Source organism: Gallinula chloropus (genome assembly GCF_964237585.1).
Source record: "Gallinula chloropus genome assembly, chromosome: 1".
In the NCBI taxonomy this organism is placed as follows: Eukaryota; Metazoa; Chordata; class Aves; order Gruiformes; family Rallidae; genus Gallinula; species Gallinula chloropus.
In genome coordinates, this window is record NC_140085.1 from 40,982,822 (window position 1) to 41,000,917 (window position 18,096).

The window sequence follows — 18,096 nt, forward strand, 5'->3', positions numbered from 1 at the left end:
TCAGGTTTCCACACTGGTAATCTGGCATTCCAGAATTTCTGGTGTTTAAGTATACTTATCCCTTTACGTGGATGGACACCCTACATCACGCACAATGGAGCTGATGCCACTTCCATGCTGTAACAAGTCAGTAATTCTGTGAGCATGCCTTCTGTCAGCAGGCAAAATATAAAGAGTTTAAAATAATCCCTACCATAAAGTTGTGTAGAACTGTGTTATCCTCTGCCTAATCCTCCAGTTCCTCCTCAACATGCAGACAGCAACAATCAGCCTTTAAGTGAACAATTCACATATACATCTAAACACTGTACATAGAGCCAATACTGGCAAGAGGAGACACAGCATGTGTGAATGACCTGTTGTTATTTAGGCAAAGTACCCAGTTTGCACAGGTTTTGGGAATCCTCAGGGAACTCAAGACTTTAGGTTCTCCGAAATATGCAAGGAAAAGATATTCTATTTTCCCCAGGATCAAAGAACGGGCTATTCAGCATCCAGGCAATAATTTGAAAGACCCTGAACCACAAAAGGACCTAATCCAGGAGCTGCAGAAAGAAGTTTGACAGGTTTGTGTATTTCCTCATGTAGCCCAGGGCTCTGGAGCCAGGACAAGTGTCTAATCTGGATGGCAGACAGGAACAACTGAAGCTACACTCGTTACCTGACAACAACAGGGACAAATCTTACTTGCTGACCCTGCATGGTGGGGTACAACTGATCCCCAGCATCAGATGATGCATGAGGATCAACTGAGACAGCAGGGACTTGAGAAGACTACTTCGATGCTTGTGGTGAAAATTAAGCAGGCAAACGTAGGGTAGGAAAGAAACATCCTGCTCAGGGAACTATGACAGAGTAAACACAAGTATCAATGTACCTCTTGACTATCACTAAATGAGCAAACCCAACTCACTAGGGGGCGGGTAGGTGTGTAAACAGATTAGCTGTATTTGTAAGAACAGACAGACATCTGGTATATTCCAGGGGACATAAAGAGTTCTATAGCTACCAGAAATGCTCACAGTTATGAAACATCAGAACTAGCTATTGTTAATATAAAAATCCTTGAGCTTGACAGATATGTCTGTTCAGGTAAAGCAATCAGTTGCTCATCTGATGCAGAGAAAACCAGTACGGTTTAGAAAAAGACTAATGAAACATTGTGAAACCCAGGAAGTCCAAGAGTTGCTAATAAAAGTTGTACTTGCATAGCTAGACATCTGTCTGCCACAAAGGATTTTAAGTGGTCTTCAGGATTTCAGCCTATTTTAAAAGCTTTTCAAGATTACCCAAACACTAGTAGGACATCCTCCAGACACTGCCAGGTTTCAACAGCTTTAGAACCATTTGGGCAATTGTTGTACAGTGTTAGTTTATTTCCTTACACCAGAAAAAGCCTGGGAAATTTCCTAAAAACCCTGTATCTGGGGGGGGGGGGGGGAAGAGATCTGTTCTAATACTGAAGTCATTAAGTACAGACTCTGTCTGGGAATACAAGTCTTTGTGAAGACTAGAAGGCCAGTCCATTTAAAAGCATATTACCTTCATGGGACGTATACAGGGTCTCAGAAGATGGTCACCAAGGAGCAGACAGATCCTTTGGGAGACCTGATTCACAGATGGGAAGATATACCCAGAACACCACCTTGACGAATTCATGAGTAGCAAGATGCAAAAACAGAGAGGACACATGGCACAGAGAACTGATTTTACCATGTAAAGCCTTCACCCCACTGCTCCCAGCAGTACTTCTAAAATAACTGTGGTTGAAGCATCAAGAATCAAAATCTGACATACACATTCACCTAGCAGCAGTTCAGGCTTTGCCTGAACTGAAGTGCTCTGTCTGAGACTACCTCCACGTAAACGGACACCTAGTGAGCTGCCACCACCCTGACCTTGCAAAATGACTGCACAACGTGGCTGAGCAAGGACATACAGAATCAATCTGACCGAAGAGAAAAGACTATGGACACCAGAAGTTGTCTTCTCGAGACCACACAGCTCAAGCTCAAGGAGGCAAGTGGATGGTTTGTAGAGGACTTCAGCCAACACTGGGATGAAATCACATCAGAGATCTTCAAAGTTGCTGAAAAAGGGGGCTGATTTCAGTCACAGGACACCTACAAGCTTCACAGTAAGGGGCAAGCTATGCAAAAAGTTCTAGAGCTTGACTGGTGTTCGTACTTTATTTTGGCACTCACACCTGCAGAAATAAAAAGGGCACAGCAGCTCTTTCTGGCGGCACAAGCTGAAAACAGCATTCAGTGAAAGCATCAAAAATTTTACATCAAATGAGACAATGCAACAAGGAGCATCCATCAGGGGACCATACAAACGTAACAGAGCTGAAGTGACAGCAGACCCAGTTCTACTACACTTACACCAGTGAGAGGAAGGAAATATCTAGGGCATGCTCCTTTTTAATGCAGAAGAACTCTGCAGTCTTGAAAAATTAATAGTATATCAATATACTTACTGTAGACTCGATAGTGCTCCAAACAATACACAATACATATCAGCACAACTTAACCATTGATATGAACAAATAAAATCTCTTATAAATGTTTATAAGCCAGAATGACACTATCACTGTATTTACCCAGCTCTTTGGTCTAAGACAGGTGTTGAAAGCTTGTAGATAGCTTCTTGCTTAATTGTTCCATTGTATCTCTCTTGCAAGTGATATGCAGACAATGAGAGTAAACTATAAATCTGGAAGAGTCAAAATGAATGAATTCTTATTCAAACTCAAAATGCATGAAGAAATACAAAGGATTAAGACTACAGAGAGCTCTATCATAAATTACTACCTACAGGAAACATCTGCCACTTCTTCACTAAAGCATACAACTATAACAAGGAGTTAAGACTAAGCCCTCAAGAGCTGACCAAGAACATTTCTGAATTAGCCAAATTCTAGCACAACAATGAACTGGCACAGAGCAAAGCAGTACATACAGCAGTCAAAAAAAGTTAGCATCTCTCACTACAGAAGCAGCAACTCAAGGAAGTAAGTTGTCTAAAGAGCACAAGGCATGTGACTGTTTTACCATCCCCATTTCCAGTGCACATATAGACCCAACAACTGACAATCCAAGTTAACTATATCTGACAGACAGGGATTCTTTCAGCTGATAAAAGCAGCAAGTCTTCTGCCAGACATCCCTACGCATCAGTGATGGATTCCAGAAACTGAATTGCCTCGTGTGACTTTTGAGACAGTTACTAGAAAATCCAGCAAAACAAGTAGAACCTCAATAAACTAAAAGGAGTAATGAAGTCAAGTCTCCTGAAATTCAGGTGACTACCCATGTTTTTTAAATATATATATATACACACGCACACATACATATGTATGTGTGGTTGGTTGACTCTGGCTGGCAAGTAAGGCCCTACCTAGTCAGTCGGTCACTCTCCCCAACAGAATGGGGGAGAATCAGAAGGGTAAAAGTACCTCGTGGGTCGAGACACATAGTTCAATAAATGAAGGGAATAAAACCCCAAAACCGAAGTGATGCAAAGGCAACCACTCAACATCTCCCATCAGCAGACCAATGCCCTGCCAGTCTCTAAGCAATGGCTACTTCAGAAAAGCACCCCAGACAATTTTATTGCTTGACATTAAATGGTTTGGACCATCTCTCGGGTCAGTTTGGGCCAGTTGTCCTGGCTGTGCCTCCTCCCAGCTTCTTGCTCACCCCCAGCCTACTTTGCTAGGAGTGAGGGGCAGTGAGAAACAAAGAAGGTCTTGATGCTGCACAAGGCCTGTTCAGCAATAGCTAAAATACTGGTGTGTTAACGACACTGTTTTGGTCACAAACCAAAAGTACGGCACCATACACAGGCTGTTAGGAAGAAAAATAACTCCATCCTAGCCAAATCCAGTACAATCTGTAAGAAAAATATCTCCCCTCTCAGACATGGCTTCTGCAAACATAGGTCTATATGGCACCCTAAGGGGCTGTCAACAGCCTGAAGAGCTGACCAACCCCCAAGCTGGAAGAGCCTCATGACCATTACATATCTCAATGCCACCTGCAAGACTTTGTGGCAACTGTGTAAAAGTGAGTGCTTCACAGGTCAAGAGGCAAGACCCACCTCTCAAGTGTGAGTAGCCCATATTCTCCCCACGTCAAAGTCATGTTATAAGATTATATGGCCACAGCCTGCTGCACAAGTCATTTATCAAAGGCAGAAAGCATTCGTAGCCCCTTTCAGTAACCTGAGCTAACAGATCACTGAGCCTCAAACACTGATCTTGCTAGCCTACACTGACAGCTCTGTGCATAGTTATCATTTTTACTCCTGCCTAGCCTTGGAGTCTGACAAAAGAGAAAGGAAAGTTTTAAAATAAATTACAATCCACACACACTTATGAAGAGCCACAGGAAAAAGCCACATCACTGGTAAGAGCAACTCAAAGCAAACTGCACAGAAATCTGGTCTGATTGATTCATCAGTCGGTAACAACAGTAAACAGATCAAATTAGGAGACTATATAAGCTGACTTCAGCAGCTTTCTCTTTACACTGATAGCTAGTGGCTGCTCTTCCAATGATGTGATGACAAAATTTACACCTTCCCCCCCCCTCAAGAATGGATTTTGAAGATGGCCAGTACCTACCCTCCCACCTTTTTGGCTCTAGTCTTTTCACTTCCAAATTAAATCAGAAATTATATATGGAAAATTACTTTGATGTGCACATTCTCTCACATACTTTGGCTAACAGGAAAAAACCAACATATTCTTTTTCTACCTCTCCTATCAACATTACTAACATGATGTTTTGTGTACTAAATCTGAAGTCAAAGATTCTGGAAAAACCCTGTTCCCAAAACACTACATTATTTAAACTGCCATGAAAAGTTAGTATACTAGTGTTCAACTAGCTGCTATAATTTAAAGTAATATTTCTAGAGAAAATTTTACATCTAACAAACCGATTTGAGGCAAAATACAGACTCTGCATTTCAAAGAAAAAGGAAGTTAAATACCTCTGAATGCTGATTCATTTTTGCTATCTCTGCTGCTGTTTTCTCATCCTTAGTCTGCAGATTTTTGTCTGCTCCCAGCTCAAGCAATGTAAAAATTACACTTTTATGTCCATGTTGTGCTGCCCACATTAATGCCTGCAAAGAACAACATTGGTTTACCAAGTTTACAAATGCAGCAAAAAAGAACAGAGGTTCAACCAACACAATCTTCATGAGCTCTAACATGGCAGAATCTGCAGACAAAGTAATGCAAACCAATCTCAAAGTGGGGTTAAAGCAGACAAATATACCAGTGACTATTTCTGAGGAAGCTGAGCTAAGAAACAAGTTTGTAGGTTCTTGCTTTTAATTTTTTTTTTATCATTAATTACATCATACAGAAGTAAATCACTTACTGAATAACCATTTTCATCTTGGGTGTTTAAGTGTGATCCATGAGCAACAAGACGAGCAACAACTAGAGGACAGCCTTTTCTAGCTGCATACATCAGTGGAGTCATTTGTCTCCTGAAAGAAAAGGGAACAGGTGAAAAAAAAATATTTAAAGATATCAAAACCCAACTGGTTTATCAACTAGAACACCTCAGTTCTGTAAAGATTCTATGTTTTATGGAAGAACTAGGCAGGCAATAAATGTCCCAGACACCATGTTCACATTTCAGCACAAGGATCGATTTAACAGAACGCACAGATTCAGCCACTCATTTGTGTCCAGTTAGCATTTCTAAAGTATTTTAAGAATTAGCATTTATTTCCTGATTGAAATTAAATCAAGTAGTCAACTGCTGTCCTTCACAATAAGGAAACTTTGAGAAAACTAAACAAGTCTCTTCCAGGACTTTAAGATGTAGACTTGTAATACTTCTGGGAGAAAAAGTTCTGAAAAAAAAATAAATAAAAATATAGAAGCATCTTCTATCACCCTCAAGTTCCAGCAGCACATTAAAACACAGATAACCTTAACACGTCTCAGCTATGAAAGACAGCAGCTTGGTGACTAAACCATTTCTGTTTTGGTTCTGAACTACACAAAACCAGCTGTTGAAGACATGCCTCCTGCCGCTAGCACCCACCCAGCAGCAGCAGGCCTCTCACTTCCCACCAGGACCAGCTTAATGGGAAGGGAATGGGCGTAACTGCAGACCACATTTTTCACCCTACTGAAAGTAAAGAATATCAGCAAATCACCCATTTTTTCCTCTCAATTGAGACAAAGCAGCAGAGTCTTTCATTTTTTGCCTCTAAAGTTATTCTTAAAAGTGATAAGTTCTCCACAGAGTTTAATTTAAATCCAAACTTCGGAAGAGAAATACGTAGTTTTGTGGAAGGCAAGTGGTGAATTACAACTCAGAATTTAACAGGAAGACTGTTAAGAACAACAATCGTGTATGCACTTGCAAAACCCTAATAAAAGTAACACAAGAATCATAAATCCCACAACTCTTGCTGGTGTACAGAGGTGCGATGCAATAGTGCAGGGTGCACATACCTTACCAACATTCAGACCCATCCTCCCCCCCGCCCCAGTCTTCAGTGAACTACATGCAAATACCATCCTGAAACCCTTATCAAGTACTAAGTGCACTTAAAAATACTTGCCTTTACCCCATGCTCCAAACTTAAAGTTTCTATGATTTGTTTTCTGTTCCTAGAAGTGTATGTATTGATGTTTTCTCTATGTATATTACTATTCCTTACAACTTCTGAAGTCATGAGTACTTACAGACACCACCTTCCCCGTTGTTATGTATAGTTTTTACATCTCAAAACCATGATGACAACAGTCTAATGATCATAGAACGGTCTTGGTTGGAAGGGACCCCAGGGATCATAGAGTTCCAATCCCCCTGCCACAGGCAGGGCCACCAACCTCCAGGCCTGGATCTACACAAGGTTGCCCAGGGCCCCATCCAACCTGGCCTTGAACACCTCCAGGGACAGGGCATCCACCACCTCTCTTGGGCAGCCTCTTCCAGCACCTAACCACTCCCTCTGTAAAAAACTTCCCCCTAATACCTAATTTAAACCTTCAAATTGATCTTATGCTTCTAGAGATCCTTCTAAGATGAAGCCACTGTGAATTGCTCTGAATGTTTTGAAAGGAAAAAAAATATTGCTCAACAGCTTCTGTTGAAAAGTATCCTTCCAGATGTCTGCAGTGTTGGAAGACAAAGATGTGGAGTTTCTGCTTGCTACGAAGTGATCAGAGTTAAGCTAAAATATTCTACTGGTGGTATTAACATTAAAGTTTATTGTATCTAAAAATGCAGTATTTTTCCTAAAAAACTATCCCATATTGCTTTTAATGTACAGTTCTGTGTCAAAAATCTGCTGTTAGAAGATTACTCTGCCTTGTCAGGATTGTGTTTCTTACTAAATTCAATACAGATCACTAGGGGGACCCTGAAAAGCATACATACACCACAGCAGCTCTGTTAAAACACAGGCTTTCTGCCTCTTGCCAGAGTACTGCCAGAACTAAGGCTTCACTTATCTTTCCTTGTTACTGCTTATTCACAAAAGGATATTTTAAAGCCTTATGCAAACACAGATAATAGTGCACAAAAATAAACCCAGTCTATTATAAATTTGAAAGAGCCTGACATGGGGGAAAAAAGTTCATTACCTTGAGGTAAGTAAAATGAAAGGTAACCAGGCCTTCAAAATACAGTCAGTAAGAGAAAGGAACTTGTTAATGAAGAGACTTGCACCAATCTATAACTAAATTTAGTCCATCAACACCACAAAAGCAGAGCCTCTGACTAAATATAAGGAGACATTTTTACCATGGGGCAGAGTAAATCAGTGAAACTGGTTGCTCAGTTTTTTATTCTCCATCTTTGGTGGTGGGTTTGAAAACTAGATGGCAACCTAGCCCAATATCATAGTGGAGGAGGCTTTGAAGTAGAAGTTAGACTAGAGACCTCCTGAAATCCCTTCTGGCCTGAACTAGCCTGTGATCCTATGAAGATTACTATAACGATCGAGGAAAAGAGTCTATAAACTGCCCCTGTAATTTAACAATTAAGTGATGTGAGAAACAGATACTTATATGCAGACACATCCAGGCATCTATATTTTAAAGAACAAACAGACATTAAGACCTACTAATTTTTAATGACAGAAATCATACTTGCTTGCCCAATGCAAGTGTGCTTGCCCTCCTACACTTTCTTCTATTCAGTGGCAGGTAACCTTTGAGAGACTTTCCACACTATCAACTCTGGAGTTGCATCTGACTGCAAAACCAGTCCATTCACGCCTGTTTTCATTTTCATTTTCTTCTGCTCTCAGTTTTTTCTTTTTCCCCAACCTGCACACAGCTACTACCTCACAATTACCTTCTGCTTTTTCAATGGGAAAATACTGAAAGTCCAGTGTTTTCTCCAGAGAACATCATGCAGTGGTTACAGATGTACAGTACTGCAGGTATGGCATCTGAGAACAACAACTCAATGACATCAAAGCCACTGAAAAAGTTTATCTGTTTTTTAAATAAACCCCAATAAACATGACATTTAATAGGTCCATCAACATGAGCATGCAATAAATACTCCAAGCATTCCATTTTAATGGTCAAGTTCTAATCACAAAGACCACAAGCTGTTTTAGGACAGCCTCACATATAGTGCTGGAGAAATTTCCAACTGCATTTATGTACCCCTATCTATGAAGGGGTACAGTTTAGTGCCTTGGACTCGGGCTGCACAGGCACCATCTCAGAAAGCAAGGTCAACTTACACGTACAGCCACAAGAGGGAGACTAGAGCATTAGGGAAGACAAATCTTGTTTCCTAACAGCACAGAGAACATGAGCAAACACAACAGCAAGCATTAAGATGCCAAATCCACTGTTTCTTGCTAAAGCTGAAGACAAATTAAATGTATGGGTAAATCTTACTGTAATCAAACTGTACACAGAAATAGTAGTGATAACCATCCAGACAGAAGAGCTAAAGAATCTTTCTGTCATTTGTGGAGCAGTGCAGACATTTGTGTTTCAGCAATCTGGCTTGCAGAGGACCTTGTCCAGACACCCGTGCAGTCCTTTTGTATGGCACAGTTTGACACATGACATTTCCCCATATTGAACATGATACTCAAGAGATAGTCAGTAAATAAATATGTCTTACAAGGCATATAAACAATTAATTAAGCACAATGTCTGTTTAATTACATATGCTTGCAGCTGTGCAGCAGCAAGAAGTTCTTCACTGGTCTCATGTAAACGAAAGGGACTTTTGTTTTTATCTGTAGTCTCCCTGCTTTTATGTTAAGGCTGGAGAAAGACAAAACAAGAAGGATTTTCAGTTTTCACTGCCATCCAGGACTTCATGCATGACATCTACACAAAGATCACAGAATCACAAGGTTGGAAAAGACCTTGAAGATCAAGTCCAACCATTCCCATCCTAAGATAAACCAGTATCAGAAGTTCTTACAGGCTCACTTCATCTTCATCCTGTCAGAAAAATGGGGTAAAACATGAACACCAGAGAGCAAGCTGAGTGGAAGAGCCCCAAAAGCTATCACTTGGAGGGTCCCACCCTGGATAAAACCAGGTGCTACAGTGATATCACCTATCTCACTGCAACACGCCCCAAGTAACTGCCTGTTACCACTAAGCTGGATCAGTGGTGCAGAATTCACCCCACTGGGCAAACAAATGTTCTTATGTTTGGGATCACACTCTCAAGCAAGATCTGTGGAAACTCAGTATTTCAGGTTGAAGATCCTGAGAAGTGTAAGCTGGATGTAAGGTCTCACAACTGGATATATGTTTAACTGAGCAGTGTCTCTCAAACATTAGAAAAAATACAGCAGGTAAAACCCAATTTAACCATATGAGTTTAGCCTCAATCTTTCTTACTGAGGTCCCAAAGCAAGGAAGTGATACTACAAAACACTAATATATTTTAGTTGATTGATGTGCAAACCAAACGCTGCTTCAGATAACCAAGAAGGACCTTCAGAAGCTCTTGTACCTAGTTTCACCACTGCAGTACTGTGCATTAAGCTTGGAAATGAGAAATGAAGTGGTGACAGTGCGTCCACCACAACAGAATGAAAACTATTCTCCCAGTTTCTGCTTTACTGGGGTTTTATGTGAGGAGGTGGAAAGCCTTACACAGTTAGTATTGGGAGAACATACTTGAGTTGGACCCGATGATCTCTCGAGGTCCCTTCCAACCCCTACAATTCTGTGATTCTGTGAGTGTGCTCTAAGCTGCAAGATACTTTTTCCAGGCCCTATCTGCTGAAGCAAGGTATTAGTCCTCTGCAAATGGAACACACAGATCTAAAAACAAGGCTGGGCTGAAAGAGGTGACAGCATATTTGCAGGTTCCTTAGTTTTAGACTGCATAACAGATTGCCAGTTCTTGTATGTTTCTGCTTCTGAATTTGTTTATATGATCGGTTTAAACTTTAAAAAAGGCAGCTGTGTTAAGTTCTACAGCACACAGATGTGGGAAGGCAGACAGCTACAAAGTTAGCTTTATATGACTAGAAAAATACAAAGAGTGTGATTACAGAAGGGATTAGCATAAAAACTAACAATGACAACGGGAGAACTCTATGCTATGACATTCCCAATTATCCTGCCCTGTCCTCCTACATCCTCACTCCATCACATTTTTAAGGTAAACCGGCTTTCTTGTAAAACATGCACACTTTGACATAAAGTAGCAAAACAAAGGAATTATCCACAGCATCAGAAACTTCTTGAGCCGTTTTCAACTTTACTTTCAAAGTGGGGTCAAAGCCTGCAGTCAAGAAATTCAGCACATACATGTGAAATGTATTCCACCTTTCTAAAGAAAAGGCAATTCTCTGTCATGTAAAAGAACCAAAGCAATTCTATACAAATAACCCACGATCAGGGTAAGCTGGCAGCAATGATAGGAAGTTTAATATGCCTGTGACAGAATGTTGCTGCTACTGGATTTCAGTGCAGGTTCTGTTTGTGTGTTACACAGAGACTGCTCAGGTGACATTCCAAGACACAGCAGTACATCGTCAAAATGCCTCTGTTAAAAATAGCAACTTATGTTGCTACTGACACCAAATATTTTATATCTCTGCCCAGAAACTGTGATCAACAGCTGTAAGCCTGCTAGTACCACCGTACAACACTCACTACTAGCTGTTAAAAATACAATAGACTCTTTTGATGTCTAGACTCCTTACCCCTACCAAAAGATCTGATGACCAAGACTCAACGCTTACATCCAAAAGCCCCAATTCCAAACTCACAGAACTTGCTCACTTACTACGCTTTTAACTTCTTCCTGACTCAGATAAGAGGAGGGAAGAGATGTGTGGACCACATGATGAATATACAGTACTACAGTAAATGTCATTTTACATCTTATTTCTTTATATTTAATCCCACTATCCTGATGTTTGAGCAACATAATAGGTCTTTTTGTCCCGAGTTCATAGTTCTAGAAAAAACAACTCTCTGAGAGGAATGAAGTGGAAGTGCTGAACATCACCACACTTTTTTTGCTCTGACAGGAATCAAAGATCTTAACTCAAACAGTATTGAATTCCTTCATTTTCTTGCCCCCAACCTGTAGTGCATTAACTTTTCCCAGGCTATTTACCTTTATGGAAATGTACTGTCTGTCATTTGGCGTGGTTAACCATCACACAATGATAATGTCAAGGTCTTTGAAATTATTACGTGGCAGTGCAGATTTACTATCTTATCCGTGGCAATAAATATCTTGCTAAAATCGAGTTGTTACACAATTGCTTTATTCTGACCATGCAATGTGAAGTGAGACCTACCTTGTGAACTGGGGAATGCTACGATGAAAAATTCCCCCTTCCATTATCATCTTCTCAGGAGGGCAAAACAGACCAACATTTTTATCATTAAACCATTTTTGATACTTCTAAAAACTGCTCTGAATATAAGCATAAGTGAACAAGCAGGCAACTTAACATCAGACCTGAGCAGTGACTATATTTTCATGTATATGTGGAATCACAGAATAACAAAGTTGGAAAAGACCTTGGAGATCATAGAGTCCAACCGTTTCTGTCCTCTACTAATCCATATCCCTAAGCACCTCATCTACCCATCTTTTAAATACATCCAGGGTTGGTGACTCAACTGTTTCACTGGGCAGCCTGTTCCAATGCCCAATAACCCTTGTGGTGAAGAACTTTTTCCTCATGTCAATATGAACCTGCCCTGGTGCAGCTTGAAGCCATTCCCCCTTGTCCTGTCACCTGTTGCTTGGGCAAAGAGACCAACATCCACCTCTTTACAACTTCCTTCCAGGTAACTGCAGGCAGTGATAATGTCTCCCCTCGGCCTCCTCTTCTCCAGGCTAAACAACCCCAGTCCCCTCAGCTGCTCCTCCTAAGGCTTGCTCTCCAGCCCCTTCACCAGCCTAGCTGCCCTTCTCTGGACATGCTCCGGGTCTTTCCTTCAGTGAGTGGTCCAAAACCGAACATAGTATTCAAGGCGCAGCCTCACCAGTGCCGAGTACAGGGGCACAGTCACTTCCCTGGACCTGCTGGCCACACCATTTCTGATACAAGCCAAGATGCCATTGACCTTCTTGGCCACCTGGGCTCACTGCTGGCTCATATTCAGTCAGCAGTGAATCAATACCTCCAGGTCCCTCTCCGCCAGGCAGCTTTCTAGCCACTCTTCCCCAAGCCTGCAGTGCTGCACAGGGTTGTTATGTCCCACGTGCAGGACTCTGTACTTCTGTTAAACCTCATCCCGTTGGTCTCAGCCCATAGATCCACCCTGTTCAGACCCCTCTGAAGAACCTCCCTAAACCTCAGGCAGATCAACACTTCCTCCCAACTTAGTGTTGTCTGCAAACTCACTGAGGGAACATTTGATCCCTTCATCAAAGTCACTGATAAAGATATTGAACAGGACTAGACCCAGGACTGAGCCCTGGGGAACACCATCTGCGGTCAGCCTCCAGTTGGCTTTAGCTCCATTCAGCACAACTTTTTGGGCCCAGCTGTCCAGCCATTTTTTTTACCCAGCAGAGGCTGCACCTGTCCAGGCCAGTGGCAGTCAGTTTCCCAGGCAGAATGCTGTGAGAAACAGTGCCAAAAGCTTTGCTGAAGTCCAAGTACGCTACATCCACAGCCTTCCCCTTATACACTAGGCGGGTCACCTTGTCACAAAAGGCAATCAGGTTCGTTTGGCAGCACCCGCCTTTCGTAATCCCGTGTTGACTGGGCCTGATCACCCAGTTGTTGTGTGTGTGCTGTGTGATAGCACTCAAGATGAACTGTTCCATGATCTTCCCCGGGACTGAGGTCAGACTGACAGGTCTGTAGGTTCCTGGATCCTCCCTCCGACCCTTCCTGTAAATGGGTGCAACATCTGCCAGTCTCCAGTTGAGCAAAACTTCCCCAGTCAGGCAGGACTGGATGGAAAGGGGTTTGGCAAGCACATCCGCCCACTCCCTCAATACCCTCGAGGGGAACCTGTCCGGCCCCATAGACTTGTGAATGTCTAATTTTCCTAATAGGTCTCTATTTCCTCCTGGATCATGGGAGTTTTGTTCTGCTTTCCCTCCCTTTCAGCTCATGAGGTTGAGTATCCAGGGAACATCTCACTTTACTATTAAAGACTGAGGCAAAGTACCTCAGCCTTGTCCCCATCCTTTGTCACTAATGCTCTCCCTGCATCCAGTAAGGGCTGGAGATTGTCCTTGGCCCTCCTTTTGCTGTTGATGTATATGTAGAAAGATTTTCTTATTATCTTTCACAGAATTGGCCAATCTGAGCTCTAGCTGGGCTTTAGCCCTTCTCATTTTCTCTCTACATGATCTTACTTCATACCTGTAGTCCTGAGATGCCTGCTCCTTCTTCCAAAGCTCAGAGACCTTCCTTTTTTTTCCCCCTGATGTCCACCCAGATCTCTGCTCAATCAATCTGGTAAATGCACTAATGTAAATTACAGTATGCTTCAAGCATAAGTATTTTAATCTGAACAAAAGACAAAGATCTTGTTTTTATAATACCGTAAAACCCAGTAACAATGAAAAATCAAAGACTTTCTGAAGACATTTCTTTAAAAATGCATAAATTTGTAATTATTTTCAAGCAGAAACACTGAAGACAGTCTCAGTCATTGACCAAGGACTCATCTGTGCCAAAAATTTTATGAGAAAAGCAGCCACACAAACAAAATAAGACCTCCACATATCCCATACAGAACAAGAGACAAAGAGCTTGTGTCAAAATAAAGGAGGTTTCAGTCATTCACCTATTTGTATGTTCTTCTAACAAAGAGCTATTATCGTGAAACATCAACTCAAAACACTCTCCTTACCAGCAAAGCCATTAGATTTCTTTTACTCTACTTTATGTAAACAAGAACTTGTAGGATGTCATCACTAAAATCCATATTTACTAAACAATCTATGACATGTAATCCTATCAGCAGTAACTGAGTTATCAGTTGGTCATGCTGTTTCCTTCTGCTTAAAACAAAATCACAGCTTAACATTAAAAAAAACCAGTGTACCTTTAAGAAAGCACCACAGGTTAAAAGAGATTAAAAACAAAAGATTGGTTAAGTATTTCTGGTTTTACTAAAGGATATAGTATATAATTTACAATTTGGAGCAAGAGGGAGGGAAATGATACAAGGTAAGCACAACAATTTGTCAAGGTAGCATTCACTTAAAGCACTGGGGTTATAGTAGCTCTAAGGAGACTACACAAAGCAGGTCCTACAATACCTTCTTGTTTCCCCTAGCCACTACCTTGAAACCTGTTGATCTTTTAAAACTCTTCAGTTAGCCCTTATGCTTTGATGTGCTACATTCTCATCAGCAAAACTTGTTTTACAGCCATCAGTACGCAGTCCCGTTTTAATTTAGCAAAAAAACATTGGAAGCTACTCTGAGTACTTCCTCCTCGGTACTCTTATTCTACTGCAACAAAACTACCTACCTTCCTGTTCCTGAATCCACCTTCCTTCTTAGACTGCATTTCAAAAAACAGTTCCTCACTGGTCTTTGTCCTCTCCATGCACAATGCATGAATTAAGACAAAAAGATTTGTCTGACCTACTGGCTGACCTGACAATACAACAGAGAAAGGATAAATACCAAATCCTGTTTTACATTGAAGTTCAGTATTCTGCTTTGCATTCACACACAGTCCAGTGCTGGTGGACAAAAAAAAAAAAAAAAAAAAAAAAGAGAGAAGCCTCTTAAAACCATTCTGGTTCTTAGGCATGGACACAGCCAAGTAGCATGAAGCATAGTTCCTAACACCTGTGGTAAACTGTTGACAGGGAAGTATGCTCACCATGATCTCAATTCAGTTCAGATGCCCTCCTACAGACCACCACCCTGCTTGCTCTAATGGAATGAATGGCTGAACTGGGACTGCAGTGCCATATAGATGGTCTGTTTTGATCCCTTATCTTCCCAGAAGCTGGTTCGATGTGTTTCATCCCTGTTTCAGAGCACAGTGGAAGAAGCCCAAGAGAACAGCAGCTGCTGGTTGAGCAGTTTGAATGATGAAATGCTACACTATGCATATACATGTCAAATAGTGGAAAGGAATAAAGACTGCACAAACAGTTTTTGAAGAATCTGGACCTTGTCATGTAACTTCTGCTTGTGTTTGCTACAGATATGACATTTCTGATTGCCACTTGATCTGTTCTTTAACCGGAGAAAGGCTACTATTGCAGAAGTGAAAACACACGGAACTGGGCACTGTATCTTACAAGCGTAACTCTTGTGTTAGCACAAGGTCTTAGGAAACAAAGAGACAGCAAATAAATATTTAGAATCACAAAATCACAGAATTGCCTGCGTTGGAAAAGACCTTTAAGATCATAGAGTCCAACCACAGCCTAACCCTGACTAGTCCACCTCTAGTCCATGTCCTCAAGCACAACATCTACACACCTTTTAAATACCTCCAGGTATGGTGGCTCTACCACTTCCCTGGGTAGCCTGTTCCAATGCCTGACAACCCTTTCAGTAAAGAATTTCTTCCTGATATATATACCCTGGTGCAATTTGAAACCATTTCCTCTGAGAGAAGAGACTAACCCCCACCTCTCTACGCCCTCCTTGCAGGTAGTTGTAGAGAGCGATAAGGTCTCCCCTCAGCCTTTTAAGACTGAAAAGCCCCAGTTCCCTCGGCTGCTCCTCATGGGACTTGTGGTCCAGATCCTTCACTAGTTTTGTTGCCCTTCTCTGGACACACTGCAGCATCTCAACATGGTTCCTGTAGTGAGGGGCCCAAAACTGAACACAGTATTCAAGATAAGGCCTCACCAGAGTTGAGTATAACAGAACTATCAGTTCCCTATTCCTGCTGGTCACACTGTTCCTGATACAGGCCAGGATGCTGTTGGCCTTCTTGGCCACACTGCCAGCTCACGTTCAGCTGGTTGTCCACTAACACCCCCAGGTCCTTCTCCTCCAGGGAGCTCTCCAGTCACTCCACCCCAAGCCTTTAGTGTTTCCTGGGGTTACTGTGACCAAAGTGCAGGACCTGGCACTTGGCCCTGTCGAACCCCATAAAGTTGGCCTCTTCCCATCAATCCATCCTGTCCAGATCCCTCTGCAGAGCCTTCCTGCCTTCCAGCAGATCGATACTCCCACACAATCTGGTGTTGTCTGCAAACTTACTGAAGACACACTCGATCCCCTCATCCAGCTCATTAATAAAGATGTTAAAGAGGACTGGCCCCAGCCCAAGCCCTGGGGAACACTACTTGTGACCTGCTGCCAGATGGATTTAACACTGTTCACCACAACTCTTTTGGGCTCCGCCATCGGGCCAGTTTTTAACTTAGTGAAGAGTATACTCATCTAATCCATGAGCTGCTAGTTTCTCCAGGAGGATGCTGTGGGGAACAGTGTCAAAAGACTTTACTGAAGTCCAGGTAGACAACATCTACAGCCTTCCCCTCGTCCACTAAGCAGGTCACCTTGTCATAGATGGACATCAGGTTGGTCAAGCACAATCTGCCTTTCATAAACCCATGCTGACTGGGCCTGATGGCCTGAGTGTCCTGCATGTGTGCATCTGTATACAAAGACCAGCTATGCATAACATATTCTAAGTTTATTTATAAAGTTTTGCCCTTAAAATCCCCATCTCCTATATCAGAATCCAAACTTTTAAAATTTTTTCCCCCAAAATTTAGCCAAAGGCTTTTCCACACATAAACCTGCAGCGTTTCACTGTGTCTTGCATGTTTAAAACACCGAGGACAAAGTTTAAGAATGCAGAGACTTCCCCCATTTTTTGAAGCGGGATGTTTAGCCCAACACCCAGCTACATGACAGCAACAATCAGTAATTATTTCACAATCTGCAGCTTTCTCTTCTTTCATGAAGAATTTTTAGCCTCTCTGATAAGAGCAAACAAAATTTGCTTTTAAATTTGGTACCAGTCATCAGTGGCACTTCAGCACAACTACGTGTCCTCCTTGTCTACGAGTACTATGCTCACATCAAGGCTCAGGACCCAGAGTAATTGAATTCTACCAATGAGAAGCAACAGGCTGCCAATTCTGCTCCTTTTTAGAGGGCCACACAATCCACCTATCGTCAGATGTGGTGAAAGAGCTGTGATAAAAAAAATGAGTTTCAGTCAGCTGAAACACAAGCAGTTTCAATTTGACCCAAACAATCTATTTTTTTCCAGCAGAGGGAGGCCAGTTTATCTTGGGTCAGACCAGAATTTGTTTGGTTTTGATGCAAAATTTCACCAGACTATGCAACTACAGACATCTCACAATGCACTACCTCAGACTGCTGCGACACAAAGTGCTAATTCAAGAAACAAGCTGTTACTTGCTTTTGAAAGGAGATTAAAACTATTTTAACCTGGATTATTCCATATTGGAGACAAATTAATGTATTTTTAGGACACTGACTATGAAAGGAATACATCTAGATGCCCACAAAAAGCTCAAGAGGAAGACGTGAATTAAAATAAGGAATTAACTTACATCCTTATATATACACTAAAGAGGTGATATGACCTGGAAAAGGCAGAGGACATTATTTCTTGCCTTTATACTGCAGTCAACCAAAGTATTAAGATTATCTTTTGTCTGAAATCTGT

At 41.7% G+C, this 18,096-nt stretch overlaps 1 protein-coding gene across 1 annotated transcript in view; it reads right to left on the reverse strand.

Moving 5' to 3' along the window:
- The window catches only part of ASZ1 (ankyrin repeat, SAM and basic leucine zipper domain containing 1), a gene marked incomplete at both ends in the record, with an annotated part of 42,885 nt that overhangs the window by 13,895 nt on the left and 10,894 nt on the right, over positions 1-18,096 (reverse strand). Inside the window, 3 exons of the mRNA XM_084279837.1 lie at positions 2,603-2,715; positions 4,999-5,133; positions 5,394-5,505. Coding sequence (XP_084135963.1) covers positions 2,603-2,715; positions 4,999-5,133; positions 5,394-5,505 — 360 coding nt within the window. The remainder of the gene's footprint in view (positions 1-2,602; positions 2,716-4,998; positions 5,134-5,393; positions 5,506-18,096) is intronic.